The sequence below is a fragment of the Bufo bufo genome, chromosome 1 (genome assembly GCF_905171765.1).
Source record: "Bufo bufo chromosome 1, aBufBuf1.1, whole genome shotgun sequence".
Lineage (NCBI taxonomy): Eukaryota > Metazoa > Chordata > Amphibia > Anura > Bufonidae > Bufo > Bufo bufo.
This window is the reverse complement of record NC_053389.1, coordinates 614299168-614323636: the sequence shown is the minus strand read 5'-3', so window position 1 is coordinate 614323636 and position 24469 is coordinate 614299168. Positions and strand designations below refer to the sequence as shown.

Sequence of the window (24469 nt, the reverse complement as noted above, 5' to 3'; positions counted from 1 at the left end):
TATATCACAAGGCAAATCTCAGTATCTTTCATCTTCACATATCAGCCACATGACCAGGCTCCTGATGGATGTCACCTTTACGTTACCATTGAGCGCAGAACAAGCTCCTTTGCACAGCAGAATGGATTCACTTACAGTGCTTTACAGGTGAGTTGCCAGTTTCCTATGGGCATATTTTGTGGTACAATCCAGCTACAATGGATCGCATTATCTAATGTGAGGGAATTTAGATTCTGGAGTAAATCGTGCCAAAATATAGAGCTATTTGGCATAGTTTGGCATATCTTGGAAAAATTACCACAGCCTAGCCTGACAAGGAGGCATTTCTTAATGGAAAATGGCATGGCTTCATGGGAAAGGGTTTGTGGCCTAACATTCCACATTTGGCCCTAAAATTGCCCCACAATTCTGGTGTGAAATTCTTTCTCAAACGAAGTCAACCAAAAGTTGGTATACACAATTCTCTAACCCTGCACTAAATGAATTTCCCCGCAAGAACCATTATGACATACTGTATTTTACTGTATGCATGACTGGACAGCCTGTCTAAGTTTATGTCGTCTATAGAGTTAGTAAATCTGCCCCAGTTTAACCATGGCTTATATTTCCAGGTTCTACTTGTTGGAGTGGAGACTTCCCTTCAAGAACCATCCTCTTATCCTCTTTTGGCACTAGCACGCATTGTCCCCAACTACAAAGATTACAGGTAGGTTTGTTTCACAGAGTGCATGCAGAGATAACAATTTCTGCTTATAAAAAATATATCTTATCTACAAGCAGTGACCAAAAATTAAGCATAAAAGTTATTGTATCTAGTCAAATGTCATAATACAGAGAAAAGTCACAGGCATAATCGACAATAATGATACAAGAACCACCTAAAATTAATTAGCTCAATCTGGTTGACATATATGTATTTCATTTTGAACATAATTTGTAGAGCTTTGACCTTCTGCATGTTAAAGGGAAACTGTCACCACATCTGCAGGCAGTGTGTTATAGAGCAGGAGGAGCTGAGCAGATTGATATATAGTTTGGCTTATTGCTAACCTGGATTAGCATCTTAATTTAATTTACTGTATTAATAGTTACCAATTATCAAAATCTGAAAATCATGTGTCTAATCAGGGCCGGCATCAGCACCCGGCAAAGCAGGGCAAGTGCCAGGGCCCACTCAGGTCTAGTCACAGATGACTGAACAGTGGGGAATCCTGAAGAGTCGGGACTCTTCCTGGCTTAGGAGTCCCTGCTCTGACTCCATACTGTATATGGATATGTCCATATATGGAATCAGTGCTATGACCATGAAGGGGGTATTCCCAAGCATTGTCAGTATGCTTGGGGATACCCTGTGTATTTAAGTCTAATTACCCTCTCTTTCTAAAAAGTTCCTGCTGGAATTTGGACTCACAACCTTCTACATTAAAGGCAAGTACCTTAACCACTGAGCTATTGAGCTCAGTGCTAAGCTGTGACAGAAAAACCTCATAGTAGTTTCTCATGTATTAGGTATTCCTATACAGCTAAGTATCTTTTTTTTTTCTTTAGTAATTGTAAAAAAAATGTATGGCACAAAATAAATGTGTAATTACAAAAAAAATACATAAAATCATACCTCTGATATATATGAATGCATAAGGCTACTTTCACACTCGCGTTTGGTGCGGATCCGTCATGGATCTGCATAGACGGATCCGTTCAGATATTACAACCGTTTGCATCTGTACAGAACGGATCCGTTTGTATTATCTTTAACATAGCCAAGACTGATCCGTCATGAACTCAATGGAGGACGGATCCGTTTTCTATTGTGTTAGATTGTGTCATTGAAAACGGATCCGTCCCCATTGACTAACATTGTGTGTCAGAACGGATCCGTTTGGCTCAGTTTTGTCAGACGGACAAGCAGCATTTTGGTGTCCGTCTGCAAAGCGGAATGGAGACGGTATGGAGCCAAACTGATGCATTCTGAGCGTATCCTTTTCATTCAGAATGCATTAAGGGCAAAACTGATCAGTTTTGGACCGCTTGTGAGAGCCCTGAACGGATCTCACAAACGGAAAGACAAAACGCCAGTGTGAAAGTAGCCTAATATGTGGGAAACTACTACTGAGCTTTTTAGCCATAATATAGTTGCAGTAGGTTAACATGAAGCCCTATAGCTCAGTGGTTAAGGTCCCAGCAGAATAATTTAAAAAATAGAGGCTAAATAAAACTTAAATAGACAAACCAACCTTTGTGATTTGTGTAACAATTTTAACAGAACCCCTGCTACCCGGTGACCCCCCATAACTTTTTTTTATAGTTATGTCTACGGAGGTGTGTGGGGGCTCATTTGAGAGAAATACTATTTGGGGTGTGTATGACTTGATCACTTTCCATTCAATTTTCTTAGGAGATAAAGTGATGAAAAACTTTTAAAGTTTTTTTTAAATTTTAAAAACTTTTTTTTAATTACTTTTCATCAGATTGCAACTTATACAGAATAATGGAAATTGCTCCATTATTCTGTATAGAAATCACTATATCACAGTTTAGTGCTGCCACCTAGTGGCCTGAACTGGTAAATACTAATAATGAGCCTGGAAGCCTAGTACAGGCTGCGGCTCATTTTTAGAACAGGGTGCTTTCCCCTGATCTCCGCTGGGGGAAAGCGCGTCTGAGCAGGAAGCCTGCTCTCCCATTTTTTAACACTCTCAGATGCCGTGGTGACATTTGACAAATAAATGTAGATTAGCAGGCACACTCTATTGGAGTAATATAGATATTTAATATAGATATTTAGAGGATTGGATATATCATTACTAAATTAACAAAATAACAACATAAGAAGATAAAAATATACAATATACAATATGGTAATAAGAACAGGTTGGAGATATAATGCAATCTATAAGATTTTCAAATGGTGTCAAATTTTCGAGTTGTAACTGATCCGAATATTATAGTTCCATACACAATCGCTTAGTGTATATTAGTAAAATATAATGTTCGATAAAAAGGAGCAGAAAACCCTCCTACAGATAGACAGCATAACAGAGGGAATCTGTCATAGAACTCACGTGCAGGGCGAAATTCTCAGGTAACGTATGCCTCAGCGCGGCGTCCCGCGACTTCTCCGGCTTACCTCTTTTGCTCTTCTCCCCTACGTAGCTCTTTCGTTGTGGATCGATTATAGCCTTACCCGAACTGTGGTGCGCTTCCCCTCGATTTAGGCGGTATGGTTTGAATGCGCTACCTTCACCAACTATCGTACACACGTGACGGGATGTTGAGCCGGGAAAAGAGGGGGGGGGGCAAAGATTGCAATACGATCCGATCTTCAACAATATTAACTTTTGGCTGGAGCGCTCCGATTATTATTTTTCTTTTTCACTTGTTGCGATCCAATATAGTTCAATTAGTTCCAAACTATAGTAAAGTGATTTGAAGAAGAATATCCAGCTCAATTCAGGTGAAATTATAAATGACCTTTATTCCAGCGTTAAAATCCGTTATGCAAGTATACATCTACGCGTTTCAGACCTCTTAGATATATGGGTCCTTCCTCATGACAAGCATGAATATGAAATGGAAGCAGCTCCCTATATATCCTAGACTAACCCTAGGTTGATAGCTATCACCTGGGAGGAGGAGACATAGGGAGGCGGTTCCATGCAATTTAATTAGGTTAAAAAAAAACGTCTTTGAAAGAGAAGCTTCCAATATAAGGGATAGACTCCTACGCAGGGAATACTCACATAACAACATTGAACGGGCTACCAAAATGGTTCTTGATATTAACAGGCAGTCCCTAGTTTTTCCTGAATCTTCCACAAAGTTTAAACAATTGGGGAGTACTGACACCAAACAATATGCCACATATTTTATAACACAATTTAGTCAGGAATTTCCTGCTATATGCAAGATTATGAGAAAATATTTTCATGTTCTTAATTTTGATGACAACTGGGCAGAGATTGTGTCAAATGGAATAAAATGTGTGGCTAAGAGAGCACCTACCCTGGGCAATATTATCAGCCCAAGTTTCTTCTCAGATAGGGAGAGACCACAAGCTACATGGCTAAACTACAAAGGTAGTTTTAAATGTGGACATAAGAAATGTATTTGTTGCGATCACATGATGATAGAGAAAACATTTCGATCTACTGCAAATGAAAAAGAATATAAAATACAATCATATATCAATTGCAACACTCGACATGTAGTCTATCTCATCACATGTATACTGTGCTCTTTGCAATATGTGGGCTGTACTGTTAATCCATAAAAAAAAATCGGATAAGGAAACACATATCCGACTTACCGCACTACAGAGATCGGAATGTCTCTGCAGCCAGCCTACATTTTGCAATAGCACATGCAGGGGATGTGTCTGGTTTAAAAGCCAAAGGCATAGAGAGGGTCCTTTTGCCACCAAGAGGGGGAGATCATAGAAGGAAACTCCTTAACAGGGAAGCCTTCTAGATATTCCAACTAGGATCACGCCAGCCCCAGGGACTTAATAAGCGTCACGACCTTATTCTACAATATTAACTGTATGCTATATACATATATACTTCTTTATATGTCCCTATGTTGATTATTTATAAACACTGAGATCCATTTACCACTATTGTTTTAGTGTCAGAATTTACATTTCAACCTCCTCCCATTGTTTTTCATGTTTTGGCTTGAAGTTTTTTTTAACCTAATTAAATTGCATGGAACCGCCTCCCTATGTCTCCTCCTCCCAGGTGATAGCTATCAACCTGGGGTTAGTCTAGGATATATAGGGAGCTGCTTCCATTTCATATTCATGCTTGTCATGAGGAAGGACCCATATATCTAAGAGGTCTGAAACGCGTAGATGTATACTTGCACAACGGATTTTAACGCTGGAATAAAGGTCATTTATAATTTCACCTGAATTGAGCTGGATATTCTTCTTTCAAATTTCTGGACTTCACCGCATCCAGGTGCGGCATCCGTGCACAAAGGGTGTTCACAACCAACGCAGGTGAGAGCTGCCTTACTATATTATAGTAAAGTGATAGTGAGTCCCCAAGACCTCCTCAAACGCATGAACCTGGAGCCGGCCCTGTGTCTAATCAAACTAATAAAATATTGTGTGTTTTACAGACAGACAAGTAAGCCTCCTGGAATGCCGGGGGTGTCACACGTCAAAGTTACTTTCCCAGAGCCTTCTCCATCTTGTTTCCAGATACCAAAAAGAGCAACGCAAGGACATGCCCAGGTAAACCTATATAAATTGTTATGCATTTGATGTATGCCTGTTGACTAGTGCTAAAAAAGGTTTCATGGCTTGAGTCTCAGTACAGCATGTAAATGCCCACATAGCCTCTTTACAAAGAAATGTATCCTTTAACAGTTATGCACACATTGCTTAGTGTTACCATGGGCCCTGTTACAATGGTTATACTACCCAGGTTGAACTGCTGGAAGGTTAAGTGAATGTTTACTGTGAAAATGCCAGTAATATGATATTTATATGACACAATACCTCATATATGTGTGAAGCACTATAATATGCTATGTCTAATATACCATGTTATGTGCTTTATGCCCCTGTGGGACGCCAACACAATACTTAAATATATGCATCAATGTGGGTTAAACACCATGAAATTGATGCCATGTCTAAGCTGTATACTGTGAGTGGTGACATCACAGATGACCTGTGAAATTATCATAACCCCTGTGTGAGCCATAAACCCTCAGACAGGATGTTGATACGTAGTGAGATACTGCCCTGTAGTTTACAATGCGCACTGTATATGTTGAGAAACTGCACTGTAAATGTTGGCCAGTAAGAGTTGGTATGCAGCAAAGCTGGCAGGGTCAGAGGTCAATGTAGGGGTTATGTTTAGGATGTCCCCATGCTGTAGCATGTTTCTGAAGTCAATAAAATATGGTGTCAGGAGGACCACTTGTTTTCCACTTATTCCTTGGGCATCCCTCAAATGGGGAGTCACACATACCACTCATTGACTGAGAAGATCCTGGGTAAGGTCTAACCCCTCTGATAAGCATGTTCATTAAGAGAAACTTTAGCACATGGTCATATCCAAAAGCATTAAATAAAAGGCATACCAAGTTGAATATTATATAGATATATTGTACAATATACTGTATGTGCTTAACTCTGCATTGATCAAATGTACCTAGACCAGTATATTCTGCCTTTCTTAACTTAAAGGGGTTATCCCATGATTAAGCAGACATCATATAGTACATGGCAAGCTCTTTCTAACAAGGCTAGAACCAGCCCTGTACCTCACATGGATCCAGAGATCTCACCAGTTGTTCTGCTAGATATATTTCACGCTGGCGGCTTAGGCAACATGTCCTTGCTTAGAGGTGTGTCCTATAACTGTCATAGTTCTAACAGTAGATCCAGCTAGTGGCCATTGTAGGTTGGAACTGAACGTGAACATGAGTGACCACCTCAATGAGGTGGGAAGAGAGATGAGGAAAAGAACAAACAGATACATTTTATTGAAATACTCAGTAGTTATACTAAATTTATACATTACATGCAATTACAAAATAATTCAGATCCATGTGCTGGTTTGAAAAATGTAGAATATTATTTTGTGGGACAAACCCTTTAAGGACCCCATACACCATTAGTGTATTGGTGGGTTTGGCCAGCAATCTAATATCAGGGGTGGACTGGGAACTTAAAGTGTCCCTGGAAAGAACTAAAAGTGTCCCCATGTTGTTGGCAGGTCCAAATTGACAGAAGGTGGGATAAAACTAGTAGGCGGTACTAGCATTACCCCCAGCAGAGCCAAATACCACAGTGCAACACAAGATACCTCACCAAGACCTGCCCCTCTGTGGTGGCCAGCACCAGCTGCCATGTTCTGTCCTCCTACTCCAGTTTATTTTACTATTTTACGCACTTATATAGCGCTACTATATTCCACAGCGCTTTACAGACATTAGCATCAAGCTGTCCCCATGGGCCTCACAATCTAAGTTCCCTATCAGCAGGGCCGGCAATTGCCCAGGGCCCCCAACGTGGAAGGGGGTCCCCTGCTTCAGGCTCTTCAGCTGAACGTCCACGGAAGCCAGCGGGCGTTCAGCAGAAGAGCACTCAGTGCAGAGAGGTCTGCGCAGCTGCCAGTTGGCCGCACAGTGATGGATAAGGGAGAGAGCGTTCCTCCCTCTCCCACTGTGATGAGGCCGCGGCCCACCACTGCCACCAATGAAATCGCTCGTCTTGGCTGCACAGTGATGGAGGAGGGAGAGAGCATCCCTCCCCCACTGTGATGCGGCCGGCCGCCACTGCCACCAATGAAATCACAAGGGAAGGGGCCTCTGAAGCACCAATTAAAAAAGTTAATAAGTAAAAGAGGAGGTGGGAAAGAATACAAATGAACCAATGGCCTCTGCTGGCTGTTTCTGAGGTGAGGCAAGCCAGCCAGAGAGTGCCCAGTGAAGCAGCAGCATCTCCACAAGACCACAACCACCACAGTCCCAGTCATTAGCAGCCCAGGCCCCTGACCCCACAGGGTGTAGAAGAAGGACTCATACTCCTCAGGTATCCCAGACTGTCCGTACTGTACACAAATGATTAGCCTGCCTAAAAATAAAGGCAGGCAAAAACATAAGTACCAGATGGCCCAGCAACATTGGCGTTAATGTGACTCATTATCCCCAATCTTGCCACTGCCATGTTTTAAACCATGATAGGGGTCACTCATTTTTAATGTGAGGCACATGCTTTTCTCAATTTGTCCCCATGTGCCCCACATCTTGGCCTCATGCACACGGCCGTGGCCCATATTGCGCACATGCTGTTTGCACACGGCTGGTGCCCGCATATTGCGGACCCGCTGTTTGAGGGCCGCGGCCAGCAACGGCCGGGTGCATCAGGCCTTAATATGAAGCCATAAATTGCAACCCCCCATGCACGGATGAGTCTCTTACTATTAGGGCTCATTCAGACAGCTGTAGTGTTTTGCGGTCTGCAAAACATGGATACCGGCTATGTGTGTTCCGCATTTTGCAGACTGCTCACGGTCAGCACTATGATAGAAAATGCCTATTTTTGTCCGCAATTATGGACAAGAATAGGACATGCTCTATCTTTTTTTCAGGGCCGCGGAACGGAACTACGGATGCGGACATCACACGGTGTGCTCTCCACATCTTTTGCGGCTCCATTGAAATGAGTGGGTCCGCACCCGTTCAGCAAAATTGTGTTGAGCGAACTTGTGTTTCAAGTTCAGCTTACAAGGTTCGGGTTATCTAAAAATTCGTTATGGATTCCACTGTGTTTTGCAGATCTACCTTTTCGGACAGCAAAACAGGCTATGGTCGTGTGCATGAGCCCTAATGCCTCATTCACACCTCAGTGTTCGGTCAGTGATTTCCATCAGTTACTGAGAGCCAAAACCAGGTGCGGCTCTAAACACAGAACAGGTGCAGATCTTTCCCTTATACCTTATCTCTGTGGAGGCTCCAATCCTGGTTTTGGCTCACAATCACTGATGGAAATCACTGACCAAAACACTGAAGTGTGAATGAGACTTAAGATTGAGGACACATGGAGTGATAATTTGGGGCAGCAAAACTGCTCCATCCTGGTAAGTTCCGGTTAACACATCACCATGTATTAGTCCCTACTTTTCATCCGTCAGAAGAATAGAAAAATAAAGGCAAAGCGGATCTTGTATTTTAAGCATCCGTTATGCACATTTGACTGCCGTTTTCGCCATTTTCATACAATCTGAGATCCTTGGTTTTAGACAAAAAAAAAATAATACAGCGTGCAAGATTCCCTTTTTCCTTTAAAATAATGGATCTCAGACAGAAAAACACTGATGCATAACTGATTCTTAAAATACACCGCTGTTCCTCCGCTTATCGCCGTGGTTCCGGGCGCCGCGTTCAGTGGTGACCTGTGGCCAGTGGTTCCCATTTCACTGCTGCGGTCCTGGGCTCTGTTTCTGTTATTGCTTCTGAGGATTCCGCTCCACAGCTTCCACTCAGCCCTGGACACAGCATGAGTTCGGCTGGTTTCGTGTTACACTGCTCTAAGGGTGGAGCACATAACTCCCTGGGCTGTGTCGCTTAGGTCAGGTGACCTGGCTGACCAACACTGGCTCTCCTGCAGGTATTTAAGTGGCTCAGCCCTTTTACCACATGCCTCAGTGTCAAGGTCCTTGTGTTTGCTGGTTCCTGATACTCTTGTGTGCTCCTAATCTATGCTTCGTTCCTGGACTCTGAATATCATCTGATCCCTGCCTGCTTGCTTTGACTCTCCTGTTGCCAACCCGGATTGCCTGACCTGTACCTGTGCCACCTGCCCTGACCTATTGCCTGTCTGACCACGTCTCTACCTCATCCTTCGGTCCTGCACCGTTGCTCCTGGTAACGTCTCTGCCTGACTGACTACACTTGTACTTCTGGTACCCACTCAGGTACCTCCTGGTCGCTGCCACTGACTCGGGGATTGCTCTGGAGTAGCCCCTGGCAACTACCCTAACAGCTCAAGTCTATCCTCACCATCTGAGGCTCTAGTGAAAGCCAGGTAGTTTCTTAGACACCCCCTGTTTTTCCTTTATTTTTCTGTTCTTTTGATGCATAAAAAGAAGGGACTAATACACGGTGATGTGAACATGGCCTTATGTTCCTCATGAATCTTCTGATTGCTTGTGCAGTGTTGTTCAGTCTCTGGATTTTGCCTGAAAAGAGAAAAAGTTATGCAGTTGTTTGATTTTTAATTCCTTGGCGACATACAACGTACTAGTAGATCACAGTGGGAACTGACTTCCTGCAAGTTGACGCACTAGTACATCATGATGATTGGGCGTGCACAGGAGCTGTGCATGCCTGACCTGTATCTGCCAATGTTAGCGGCTTAACCCTGTATATGCCACAATCAACACTGACCACGGCATATAAGTGGATGGCAAAGAGGGAGGGCACCCTCTGCCTCTCCATAAGTCCCCATGCTGAGGTAACAGGGGGCCAATGCCTGTCATTGTAACCCCAGGAAGCCTGAATGTGTCTCACAGACACACTGTCAGTGTGAAACTGACAGTTTTAATGTAGTATAATACAGCATGTATAGTACCACATGGAAACGGGGATCAGATATGAAAAGTCGTTGTACTGGGACAAAAATAAAAAGTGAAAAAAAAAAACAAACAAAAAAAACAAAGTGTTTTATAAAAAACAAAACAAAAAATTACAGTAAAAAAAGTGCCCCTTTCACTACATCAAGCGATTTTTAATTAAAAAAAAGTTTAGAAATTGACCTAACCTCTAATGATTTTTTTCAAAAATGCTTTTTCTTGTGTAAAACTAAAATTAATATAATAAAAAATAGACATATTAGGTATCCCTATCACCGTAACGACCAGCTCTATAAAAATATCACATGAACTACCATTCCTCCTCACGTGGACACCATAAAAAATAAAAACTGTGTCAAAACAGAAATTTCTTAGTCACCTTGTCCCAAAAAAGTATAATATTGAACGATACGAAAAAATCATATGTACCAGAAAATAGTACCAATAAAAATGTTGAGAGCACACACACATATATAGTCGTGGCCAAAAGTTTTGAGAATTACATAAATATTGGAAATTGGAAAAGTTGCTGCTTAAGTTTTTATAATAGCAATTTGCATATACTCTAGAATGTTATGAAGAGTGATCAGATAAATTGCATAGTCCTTCTTTGCCATGAAAATTAACTTATTCCCAAAAAAACCTTTCCACTGCATTTCATTGCTGTCATTAAAGGACCTACTGAGATCATTTCAGTAATCGTCTTGTTAACTCAGGTGAGAATGTTGACGAGCACAAGGCTGGAGATCATTGTCAGGCTGATTGGGTTAAAATGGCAGACTTGACATGTTAAAAGGAGGGTGATGCTTGAAATCATTGTTCTTCCATTGACCATGGTGACCTGCAAAGAAACGCGTGCAGCCATTATTGCGTTTCATAAAAATGGCTTCACAGGCTAGGATATTGTGGCTACTAAGATTGCACCTCAATCAACAATTTATAGGATCATCAAGAACTTCAAGGAAAAAGGTTCAATTCTTGTTAAGAAGGCTTCAGGGTGTCCAAGAAAGTCCAGCAAGTGCCAGGATCGTCTCCTAAAGAGAATTCCGCTGCGGGATCGGAGTGCCACCAGTGCAGAGCTTGCTCAGGAATGGCAGCAGGCAGGTGCGAGCGCATCTGCACGCACAGTGAGGCGAAGACTTTTGGAAGATGGCCTGGTGTCAAGAAGGGCAGCAAAGAAGCCACTTCTCTCCAAAAAACCATCAGAGATAGATTGATCTTCTGCAGAAAGTATGGTGAATGGACTGCTGAGGACTGGGGCAATGTCATATTCTCCGATGAAGCCTCTTTCCGATTGGGGCATCTGGAAAAAGGCTTGTCCGGAGAAGAAAAGGTGAGCGCTACCATCAGTCCTGTGTCATGCCAACAGTAAAGCATCCTGAGACCATTCATGTGTGGGGTTGCTTCACATCCAAGGGAGTGGGCTCACTCACAATTTTGCCCAAAAACACAGCCATGAATAAAGAATGGTACCAAAACACCCTCCAACAGCAACTTCTTCCAACAATCCAACAACAGTTTGGTGAAGAACAATGCATTTTCCAGCACGATGGAGCACCGTGCCATAAGGCAAAAGTGATAACTAAGTGGCTCGGGGACCAAAACGTTGACATTTTGGGTCCATGGCCTGGAAACTCCCCAGATCTTAATCCCATTGAGAACTTGTGGTCAATCCTCAAGAGGCGGGTGGACAAACAAAAACCCACTAATTCTGACAAACTCCAAGAAGTGATTATGAAAGAATGGGTTGCTATCAGTCAGGAATTGGCCCAGAAGTTGATTGAGAGCATGCCCAGTCGAATTGCAGAGGACTGAAAAAGAAGGGCCAACACTGCAAATACTGACTCTTTGCATAAATGTCATGTAATTGTCGATAAAAGCCTTTGAAACGTATGAAGTGCGTGTAATTATATTTCACTACATCACAGAAACAACTGAAACAAAGATCTAAAAGCAGTTTAGCAGCAAACTTTGTGAAAACTAATATTTGTGTCTTCTCAAAACTTTTGGCCGCGACTGCAGTAGCCACTCTTTAAACCTGGTCATTGTTGACGCTGCTAAATCATCTGTCCTCTGTCACGTTCTTTGGAGTTTTACAGCAAATTTATGTGCTCTTCAGTTCATCGACACAGCGGTGGGCAATTTTTAAGAAAAACGTTTGTACTGCACTTGAAGATCTTTTCATCTATGCCGCATCAAAAAAAGATGATGATGTAAAGGCTGCAGAAGGCAAGAGCCTCTCCAGTGAAATTTCATCAGGCCAGTTTATTATTTGCATTGTTGTCTAGTATAATGTATAATACCATATTAATCGTGCAAGCAACTTATTTCAGAATCCAAATGTTGGCATTGACATTCTTAAGAAAGAAATAGAGTCAGTGCTCCATTTTCTGCAGGACTACAGGGAAGATAGATTTGAGTCAGCCTATGCCATTGCAAAGGACATAGCTAGTGAAGCGGATATATATATTTTTCATTGCCCATTAGAAGAAAAAAAAACAAAGAGAAGAATATTCGATTATGAACATAGAGTTGAAGAAAACAGCACTCCTGAGGAAATGGTGAAAAGGGTCTTCTTTTTACCCCTGATTGATACTTCAGTTCTGAGAATATGTGAGAGGTTTTCTCAGGTAAATGACTTTTATCACCTCTTTGGTTTTCTTTTTAATAAAAAAGAAATGAAAGCTGCTAAAGATTACCAAAAGCTAGAAAACCGCTGCAAACACTTTGCACAAGAAATGGGTGATGTTAATCCTAATGACCTAAATTTTGAAATATGTTCTGCAATAAGGAGCATACCTGGTGACATTGCTGATTCACCACTGAACATGCTGAATTACATTTATTCTACAAACCTACTGGATGTGTACCCAAATCTTAGTGTGGCATTATGTATATGAGCGTTCCTGTGACAGTAGCTTCAGGCGAAAGAAGTTTCTCGCATTTGAAATTAATTAAAAACTATTTAAGGTCCTCTATGTCACAAGATCGTTTAAATTGTCTAGCCTGAAATTGCAATTGAGCGTAATATTTGCAGGAATCTGGACTTTTCACAAGTAATTGAAGACTTTGCCTCAGCAAAAGCTAGCAAGGTTCGCTTTTAGTTACCATGAACTGTATGTCAATGTTTATTACATGTCCTTTAAAGGGGTTCTCCGGGAATTAAAGGGAACCTGTCATCAACTTTATGCTGCCCCTACTAACGACATCATAAAGTAGAGACAGGTGAGTTGATTTCAGCGGTCTGTCATTTATAAGTTAAATATGAGTGGTTGCAAAGTACCGACATCACACTCATTGTAGACTGGGCCTGGCAAAGAGTCACGGCCACCTGAGAAGAGTCATGGTTACTTATGAATTCCTTCTCTCCCTGCCCACCTGCTGATGACTGACAGTCTTCTACCGAGTTTTCTCCCTTTCTTTCTAGGAGAGAACTGCCAATCATCAGCAGATGGGTGAGAGCAGGAGATTATGAATAACCATGACTCTTCTCAGGTGGCCGTGACTCTTTTCCAGGCCCAGTCTGCAATGATTGTGATGTCGGTTCTTAGCAACCACTCATATTTAACTATAAATGACAGACTGCTGAAATCAACTCACCTGTCTCTACTTTATGATGTCGTTAGTAGGGGCAGCATAAAGGTTGATGACAGGTTTCCCTTTAATTCCCGGAGAACCCCTTTAAAGGACATGTAATAAACATTGACATACAGTTTATGGTAACTAAAAGCGAACCTTCCTAGCTTTTGCTGAGGCAAAGTCTTCAATTACTTGGTTCTCGGCAATCACTTACTTTTAGCTCATGAGTGCCACACCGCTGAAATCAGCATTTCTGTCACTATTTTATGCTGCCCTCAGTGAGGTCAGCATAAAGTTGATAACCAGTTCCCTTTAGGAAAATAAAATTGCTAAATATACTTAAATATTACTTTATTATAAATATATTACCAATACCTTTCATTACTTATAATGGCTCATTTTGTCTAAGGAGCAATCATCAGGGCATATAAAATGGATGCTGTCCAATTAATAGACACAAAACCTGTCCTAATCACACAGCAGGACAAGTTACTTCAAGTCACTGAGCTAAAGAGCTGCCTCAGCCTCTTCTCTGCTCTACTTGTGAGGGATTATGATCCTGAACACAGCTGATAAGATCTTCAGCTGAATCTCTGTAGGAATGGAGTTCATGGAGGAGACATGAACTACAGAGAGGAGGTGGGGATGTGGCTGATGAGCAGCATCTCTTGTATGCAGTCTCCATTACCACAGTCCATCCTCTCTGTACTTGGTGTCTCCTCATGAACTCCATTCCTACATAGATTCAGTGAAAAATCTTATCTGTATTCAGGATCATAAATCCCTGAAAGCAGAGAGGAGGATGTGGCAGCTCTTTAGCTCAGTGACCTGAAGTAACTTGTCCTGCTGTGTGATTAGGACAGGTATATGTGTTGTACTATAGGACGGCGGCCAATTTATTTCTCCTGATGATTGCTCCCCAGACGAAACGAGCCATTATACTGTAACTAAAAAGTATTTGGAAATATATTTATAATAAAGTAATATTTAAGTATTTTTATTTTCTTAATTCCCGAATAACCAATGTAAGATAATCAATGCACTTAAACATGTTTTTTTCTTGTCCTGATTTTTATTTACGTTAAAAGGGGACATATATGGAATATCCACAAGATATGCTACAAATGTGTAAAAGATGCATGATCCACCTCTGAGACACACACTTATCTCTGGAGTTGGAGCCTACATCTATTAGACATATACTGTATAACCTGTGGATATGCTGTATATATCTAAACTGGGAATACCACTTTAAGATGTGGTAAGTTATTTTATTATTTATGTTTAGTAAACTGTGAAGTTACCTAAATTGTTCTAGTATTATTTATACTGACATGGTTTAATAAGTTCCTATTATTAATGGTTTAATCAGCACTTTCTGATTTCTGTGCATCCATAGATGGAATATTAAATGATCTTATGCATGCTATTTCTGCTAGTAAACAACTAAATGAAAAGACTACAATCACAAGAAACTGCTTGTTAGTATTATGTTAGAATAAACTTAGGATTCAACATTGAATGTTTGAATTGAATACATAACTACATTTGGTGCGTTTAATATACAGGGTGGGCCATTTATATGGATACACCTAAATAAAATGGGAATGGTTGGTGATATTAACTTCCTGTTTGTGGCACATTAGATATTGTGAGTGGGGGAAACTTTTCAAGATGGGTGGTGACCATGGCGGCCATTTTTAAGTCGGCCATTTTGAATCCAAGTTTTGTTTTTTCAATAGGAAGAGGGTCATGCAAACTTATTGGGAATTTCACACGAAAAACAATGGTGTGCTTGGTTTTAACGTAACTTTATTCTTTCATGAGTTATTTACAAGTTTCTGACCACTTATAAAATGTGTTCAATGTGCTGCCCATTGTGTTGGATTGTCAATGCAACCCTCTTCTCCCACTCTTCACACACTGATAGCAACACCGCAGGAGAAATACTAGCACAGGCTTCCAGTATCCGTAGTTTCAGGTGCTGCACATCTCGTATCTTCACAGCATAGACAATTGCCTTCAGATGACCCCAAAGATAAAAGTCTAAGGGGGTCAGATCGGGAGACCTTGGGGGCCATTCAACTGGCCCACGACGACCAATCCACTTTGCAGGAAACTGTTCATCTAGGAATACTCGGACCTGACACCCATAATGTGGTGGTGCACCATCTTGCTGGAAAAACTCAGGGAACGTGCCAGCTTCAGTGCATAAAGAGGGAAACACATCATCATATAGCAATTTCGTATATATCCAGTGGCCTTGAGGTTTTCTTTAAAGAAGAATGGCCCCACTATCTTTGTACCCCATATACCACACCATACCATCAATTTTTTTGTTCCAGCAGTCTTGGAGGGATCTATCCAATGTGGGTTAGTGTCAGACCAATAGTGGTGGTTTTGTTTGTTAACTTCACCATTCACATAAAAGTTTGCCTCATCACTGAACAAAATCTTCTGCGTAAACTGAGGGTCCTGTTCCAATTTTTGTTTTGCCCATTCTGTAAATTCAGTGCGCCGATCTGGGTCATCCTCATTGAGATGCTGCAGTAGCTGGAGTTTGTAAGGGTGCCATTTGTGAGTAGCTAATATCAGCCGAAGGGATGTTCGACTAATGCCACTCTCCAGTGACATGCGGCGAGTGCTACGCTGTGGGCTCTTGCTGAATGAAGCTAGGACAGCCACTGATGTTTCTTCATTAGAGACAGATTTCATGAGGTCCACATTTTGGCAAATCCAACACTGAACCAGTTTCACGAAACTTAGCAAGCAGTTTGCTTACTGTAGCCTGGAGATGGGTGGTCTCGTAGGGTGTCTTGCATTGAAATCTGCTGCAATGACCCGTTACTGCGTTCACCAGACATCAACACAATTTCTATCCGCTCCTCACGTGTTAACCTCGGTGACATGTCAATGGCTGTAAACAAAGAGAAACTTGTAAATAACCTCATGAAAGAATAAAGTTACGTTAAAACCAAGCACACCATTGTTTTTCGTGTGAAATTCCCAATAAGTTTGATGTGTCACATGACCCTCTTCCTATTGAAAAACAAAAGTTGGATTCAAAATGGCCGACTTCAAAATGGCCACCATGGTCACCACCCATCTTGAAAAGTTTCCCCCCTCACATATACTAATGTGCCACAAACAGAAAGTTAATATCACCAACCATTCCCAATTTATTAAGGTGTATCCATATAAATGGCCCACCCTGTAGTTAAAAAAAACATTTGTTTTCATTTACGGAATTATCGTAATGTGAATGTGTTGTTGGTACATTATTACAAGATTTGGGGGCCCCACTTTTGATTTTGCCCACGGCCACATATTGTCTGAAACCAGCCCTGTCAGTATGTCTTGGGAGTGTGGGAGAAAACTGGAGTACCCAGAGGAAACCCACGTAAACACAGGTAGAACATACAAACTCCATGCAGATGTTGTCCTGGTCGGATACCAACCTAAGATCCCAGCGCTGGAAGGCACCATTGGTAACCACAGTTTGCCTCAGGATGGCAATACAGTTGAATTCAAGAGTCAGCAGGGGGGCTGGTGACCCCCTGGGCCCAATCTGCCCCTGTCTAATATTGATATGGGGAGCTCTCAATTTTCTTTGTCTGAACCTTTGTTCTCTCGCAAGTTAAGCCACCACAGAAGTGTCTGGCAGTGGCTTTCTTCTCCCTCCCCATTGAAAAAACATACACACTCAGTTAAACCAAATTTGTATCTGTATAGGGAAGTAAGTGGTAGAGTCGGGAGAGAGCTGTCGACAGAACACACATTCGGCAGATTGCTGTTTATGGTGTGTAGAGCATCTTATTTGGTACATGTACTGCTGTGGAGAGATGTTTGTGACATTATGAGAGGCAGGCTAATCCTTACACTGACTCTGATGACTGTTTGTAGCACCCATAAACACATCCTGTAAGTCCTGGTCAGTTTAAAACAATGACACCTTAAACATAAATTTACACAGTGTGATGATACCCCAAAGAATCTCTAGGCTTCTTGTTTTTGTTTTGTTTTTTTCATTTTTTTTCTTGTTTTTTTAGCACTTTTACTTGCTCATCCAATTCACCTTTCTTCATATTTCATATTCGTACAGATCTCTATCCCTGGTCTCCCACCCTCACAGCCGATATGGAATTCGACCTTTCTATTTCAAGGAAGAGATGGAGTCACACTCTTCAGTGAAGGAGCAGCACTAGTCTTAGAGTACTACCCTGTCACATGCTGTAATCCTCACTGAATAATGTGCGGATGTTGATATATATAAATGACTTTTCAGATCACAAAGTCTAAAATCATAGGCTTCATTATCACAACTGTGTGAGAGAAAAAAATTTCCTTGTTACCTCTAGCAGCCAATCTCAGCACACCTTTTATTTTAAACAGCAGAATAACAAATGAAAGCTGACTTTTGATTGGGTTGCTGGTGTTTGTATGAGACGGTTTTCATATATGAGGGCCCAAAGCTTTGTACATAGGTACTTAGGCCAATATAATTGAAGAGTTGACTTTTTGCAAAAACATTGGAGATTTATTATTAGTACTCCTCTAAGTCAGTTCTGCAGCATTCTGTGTTGTCATGTGCACCAAATTTTTCAGACATTTAACAAATCTGAGTCTAACACTTCTCCCATGATATGTCACAATTGATAAATCTGGCTTAAATGGTAATTAACTTTTCACATAACTTTGCATAAATAAATATTACAAAGTGACCACAAGAAACTTTGTTAATAGTCTTATCAGGAAAAAAAATTATATCCCACACAGAAATCGCTGCGCTGTGCAACTGTTTCTGCTGTGGGTTTTCATATGGACCCCGCTCTAGGTTTAACTCCATTGAATGCAGCTAATCTGCAAGCAGCCTCTAATGTAGGGGGAGGAGCGTAATGAGACACATATAGACAAGCAAACTGCTGCACCTACATGGGGCTCAGAATTAAACTTCCGAAGTGTTTTATTCACAACCATACAGGTCAGTACTTCTCTGTAATGTTCTTCATGATCCTGGTATTGCTTCTAAGGGCTCATGCACACGGCCGTTGCCCGCCGTGACCGTATTCGGCCCGCATACAGCAAGTCCGCAATACACGGGCACTGGCCGTGTGCAACCTGCATCATGGATACGGACCCATTCGCCTAAAAGGGATCCACAATACAGGAGATGCGGTGCGGAATGGAGGCATGAATTGGAAGCTCACGGAAGGACTACTGAGTGATGCGGATTACGGACCCCATTCAAGTAATTAGGTCCGCGATCCGCATGCGGCAGCCCAGAGTTTGGTGCCCGTGCATTGAGGACTGCAATTTGCGGTCCGCAGCACAGGCCCAGCCAGTGTAACGATCATGTGCATGAGCCCTAAGTGAGTAAAAGAAAGTTAGGAAACAGATTCTCCTCTACTTTCAGCATTATACGTTCAGCATGGCACAGAGGAAAAACTGCTAAAATTGGCAGATGCAAGTCATGTAATGGGCAGAAATAGTATTACTCCTCATGTACACACACTGTACTTCTAACTAATGTAAATTGTGTTGAAAGCTTAGGTATGCTTTAAATTAGCACAAACCTCTGAAGCCAGATTTCTGGAGTGCAGGTCTTGATAAATTCCTCATTGTGTTACTTATCGTGTTTTCATCTCTAGTAATGTATTGTGCAGAACTCACTGATGGATGTCATTGGAGAGTTGACTGTCCAAAGAGTCATCTGTGCATCCAGTTCGGCCTGTTATCCTGCAAGTTGATCCAGAGGAAGGCAAAAAAAAAACTGTGAGGTAGAAGCCAATTTTCCCCACTTTAGGGGAAAAAAATTCCTTACCGACTCCAATCAGGCAATCAGAATAACTCCCTGGATCAACGACCTCTCTTGAAATCTAATAACTATAACCTGTAATATTATTACACTCCAGAAATACATCCAGTTGACTCTTGAACTCTTTAAGTGAATTCACTATCACCACCTCCTCAGGCAGAGAGTTCCATAGTCTCACTGCTCTTTACCGTAAATATCCTCTTCTATGTTTGTGTACAAACCTTCTTCCTCCAGATGCAGAGGATGTCCCCTCATCACAGACCTGGGGTTAAATAGATGATGGAGAGATCTCTGTACTGACCCCTGATATATTTATACATAGTTATTACATCTCCCCTGAGTCCTCTTTTTCTATTTAAACTAAATAACTCTAATTTTGATAATCTTTTTGGGTACTGTAGTCCAACCATTCCAGTTATTACTTTAGTTGCCCTCCTCTGAACCCTCTCCAGCTCTGCTATGTATGCCTTGTTCACAGGAGCCCAGAACTGTACACAGTACTCAATGTGTGAAGAGAAGACAGAAACAGTTTATTATGGTCCGCCTTCTAAGGGGACAGTGCATAGTGCTCAATGAGAGCTATGCAGTGAGTAGAGGAAGCAGCTGTGCTACATCCTCTATTTAACCTGGTGATCACTGAGTGCTTAGGGCATAGGAGCGCTGCAAGATTTCCCCACACCTTGATCAGCACTGCCTCTGTATAATTCTCCCAAAAGGGGATGATTTTACCTATAAATGTGGCTCCTTAGAAAGTCCCAGTTACAGTGAAAAAATTGCTAGAAACAAAAAGAGTGTCAGTGTCCCACAGAGGTCTTTTTATCACCCGAATTTTTATATGACAAAAATATATTTGGGAAAAAATGACTTAAAAATGTGCACAGTTTTCACCAAATCAAGCTAAAAAAAGGAAAAAAAAATGCTAAACATATTAAAATGTTGCAAAATTATATTGGCCTACTAATAAAAAATTTTTTACAACCAACACGTGCACTAAATCACAAAAAAGTGTCTAGTCATCAAGGCCTTTTCAGACCTGGTCATTAAAAGGTTAACATATGAGTGATTTGCCCACTAGTAAGAAAGAGTGCTTACTGGTTATTACAAGGCACTGATCACACAGAAATAACCTATAACTGGATGGCAGGAGGCGATAATAACCAATGAGCGTCATCCTCTGCAGGGAAGGAGAGCGATCATTTATGAATAGGAGGCAGGATGGAAGGAACGTCACCGATTGAGCCCCTATTACACTGCATGATTTTTGGGCCAATTACTAGGAACAAGTGTTCATAGGAATGCTTATTCTTGATATCAGGCAGTATAATCGTGCCTCCCGATCAGCTGGTAAACGAGCACTCACTTGTCGGCTGATTTGTATCTTTCATCAGTATGAAATGTGTACAATCGGCAGCACATCTACCTGTGTAATCAGAAATGTGCTGCCGATAATCAATAGAACTGAATGGACTGCCGTAGCAATCATTACTCCCCCAGTCACTTTTTTTTTTTTTTTATGTATTTATTTATTTATTTTGAGCCACTGGAAATAATGCAGTCCCAAAACCAAAAAAGGTTGTGCACACCTGATATACAGTACATAGACGCCTAATATAATATCTGTACCCACTGGTGACATCAATTTCTTTGGTCAGTACTGAATTCTTTTTAATATAATTTAGAATTAATTATACATTTCAGTTAAAAGTCTTCTGCAAATCTATTAACATTTTAAAGTAAACTCTTAACTTAAAGGTGAAATAGTTGAAAATGTGGCTCTTAAGTTAGGTTTCTAAGATAACCCTGCAAGACTGTGATGTATTCACTTATACACAGATACATCCCTACAATCTGGTGGATAAAGCAGCAGATTATGATAAGAATTTCTGTAAATTTAATGGTAAAATAAGGAAGCAGGAGCACAAATAATCTCCCGCTGCTGCCCTCAAGTAGTTAAATGACATTCCAAAAACTTGAAAGCCAAAGAATATTAGCATCCCCTTACCACAGCGTGACATTCAGTGTCCACACACTGTCCACGGTCCTAATGCTGAACAGCAGAATTCGAATGAACCTTCTAATGGTAATTACATATTTGGAATGACGTGTTTAATGTGACGATCTAAATTTTCCAGAAGAAATCTTTTTGAATTCCTTATTTATCCTCAAAGCATCTTGCTCTTTTATCTATAATGTTAATGATATATTATGCAGAGAAACTGTGAGAGGGACACATTTTCAAGGAATCTCACTTTTATAGTTCTGCAAATGGGGATGAAAGGTTAATTAAGGGTCCACAGTAAATAATATTCAGCACAAAAATCAATCTCTGGATGGATCTGATGCTGGTTATGAGGTTAATGGTAACAAAGAGCCAAGGGTTTGCAAATGTGTGATATATATATATATATATATATATATATGTATATATATAAAAATAAATCTTATATTTTTATAATTTATATTTTTTTAGATTCTTGGCGTGTCCCATGGTATCTGTCGAACCACTGTGGGTTCTCAGTGGTCCCTTTAGACATGGAAGTCTATCACCAGCTGATGCAGAGCTCTAGCAACAAGGCCCTTACCTTAACTGGTGTACCAATTCAGGTAAATTCAAGAGCAGCGATGACATAATGATGAATTTGGTGTGATTATCAGATGAAAAGGGGCATGAGCCATATCATGCTTTACAAAGGTTGAAATCTACTTCAAAAATATGTATGATGTATTGGTGAATCCTTAGGATGCTAGTAGTTGTGTTCATTGTACATGGATCTGAAGTTGCCCTTAGTAAATTCTTTTCTACCTAGGCTACTGAGCTGAAGACCATTTCTGGTGAGGCCCCCTGTGTGTCACTGCAGCTGCTGCTGCTGAAGACTGAGGTACAGTGACGTTATCATTTTTTCGGTCTTTCATCTCTGGTTGGTTCACTGTCCCTGTGATTTTCTTTCCTTTGCTTGTTTCTTTACTTTATTGCTCTTTATGTTTATTTTCTGTGTTACTTTCTGATTGTATTGCATGCTTTCTGTTCATCATCTGAAGTCCTATGCACAATTCAGTGTAGAGTTGTGTCTGCTGGATGATTGGGTAACTTTTACTCGTATGAAATAAACGTACACAATTACCACAAGTGCCTGAGCAATCAAAGACAACATGGAACTGTCAATCACTACCACTCCCCCCATCATGCGTCTTTGCTTTTCTCCCTTCTCTCATTTATAATCTGAACTAACAAGCTGTCGATATCTTTTCATATCACCCCCCAGGGCTAGTGGGAGGTGGACAAGGAGAAGCTTCTGCTTAATTTCCCCCATGGGACAGAACAGAAAAAAAAGGAGGGGACCTTTTGAATTATTCAGGGTTTCTTACCCTTGAGCTGCAATAAATAACCGCCCTTCTCCTCTCGTGGCAGACACTGAATTAATTCCGAGACTCATCACTTAAGCCCCATGCCTACCAAAGGGAAACATAAAACGAGAGCCTCTGAAGATATGTGCTTACATCTGGGGTATTTAAACAAATGAAAGGGCATGTAAGGAATGTTAGCTTGTTGGATGGTAATATAATTTTATGTTACTAATAGTAAGGGCAGCATGCAGCTCTAACAAAAGAGGCAGTTGACGGAAATGAGGACCTGGCAATGGCGACAGGTAAATGTGCCAACATCGTATTACACGCTCCCTTAAAGTAGATGATTAAAGAGCAGCAGATGAGGAACGAATTGGAGGGATAAAATGGAAATGTTGGTTTTCCATGCTTTGGCCTGTGATTTGTATGCCTTCAGTTTGCTCCTCTGTTAATCACAGCCTAATGAGTAAAGCTCATGCAGATGCACACTATAGCTCGCTCACAAATGCACCCCAGATGTCTGTCATTAACTTCTATTACACGCTAATGCTTCCATTTTAAAGAGTAGCACAAAGTAACAAATGGCTAAGACTGGTCACTTCACAGTGTTTTCTGCATATGAGCCAGACACTGTACGGTCTATATAGAGCTCTGATCACGTCACTAATTTTCTGCATGGTTGTGTCTCCCACTATTATCTGTGAACTAAAATATATCTTCTTCTCCAGCGTCCAGAATTCTTTTTGAGCCCGTCAGAGGTCCAGGCTTCCACTAATTGGCAGACGCAATCAAATAATTCTTCAAGCCTTACTAGAAAGGAGGCAGGAAGTCCCAACAAGGAAAAGGTAAGTGGCGAGAAATATCTGATTTGCACAAATATGATAAAATCTACTAGGTTAGGTAAAAGAGAACTAAGAGAGAGATTTATCAAACTGGTGTAAAGTAGAACTGGCCCTAGCAACCAATCAGATTCCACCTTTCATTTTCCAAAGGAGCTCTGAATAATGGAATGTTTAAATCTGATTGGTTGCTATGGGCATTTTACTTTACACCAGTTTAATAAATGACCCCATAAGTGTTCTACAGAATAAAACCTAGTGCCTACTTACCAATAAATAATGGAGCTGTCTGCTTGCGGGTACAAGGTAATCATGGTCATACTGGTTGTGCACCTGAGTAAATTCTGGATTTCTGGGTCTACTTTACCACATATGCACTTTACCCAAATACCTGTATGATACAGCCCCTCTCTGCCTGCAGCCGGCACTGTGACCCAGTATAGTCAAGGTAGTCACAGCATGGTGCAGGAAAAGGCACAGGCTGAACACTGAGCAGGGTGTCCATCTTTTGGAAAGGTGCAGCCCACCACTGTCCACTAGGCTGGGAGCTAAAGCCTGTGAGTGCTGATGTGGTGGCTGGATAACACCAGAATAGTTATTTAGTTATTACTTGTTTTTTCAAGAAAAAAGAGGGGGGCCACAGTAGTCACTTACCCTACCTGCCCCTCGTACCTGCCCTGCATGATTTATAATTATTTATTTTAAATCTATTGACATAGAAACTTCAGCACTCCATTGAATATGGTGAAATCAAAGTGTCTTTATTTTTGTTTTTCTTATGCAAGGCAACTCAAAGGTGA

At 41.1% G+C, this 24469-nt stretch overlaps 1 protein-coding gene across 1 annotated transcript in view; it reads left to right on the top strand.

Annotated features, from left to right (window-relative positions):
* The window catches only part of CCDC33 (coiled-coil domain containing 33), a 117629-nt gene that overhangs the window by 28857 nt on the left and 64303 nt on the right, over nucleotides 1-24469 (top strand). Inside the window, exons 7-13 of the mRNA XM_040413703.1 lie at nucleotides 46-147; nucleotides 612-706; nucleotides 5122-5236; nucleotides 17773-17902; nucleotides 21956-22089; nucleotides 22293-22364; nucleotides 23559-23675. Coding sequence (XP_040269637.1) covers nucleotides 46-147; nucleotides 612-706; nucleotides 5122-5236; nucleotides 17773-17902; nucleotides 21956-22089; nucleotides 22293-22364; nucleotides 23559-23675 — 765 coding nt within the window. The remainder of the gene's footprint in view (nucleotides 1-45; nucleotides 148-611; nucleotides 707-5121; nucleotides 5237-17772; nucleotides 17903-21955; nucleotides 22090-22292; nucleotides 22365-23558; nucleotides 23676-24469) is intronic.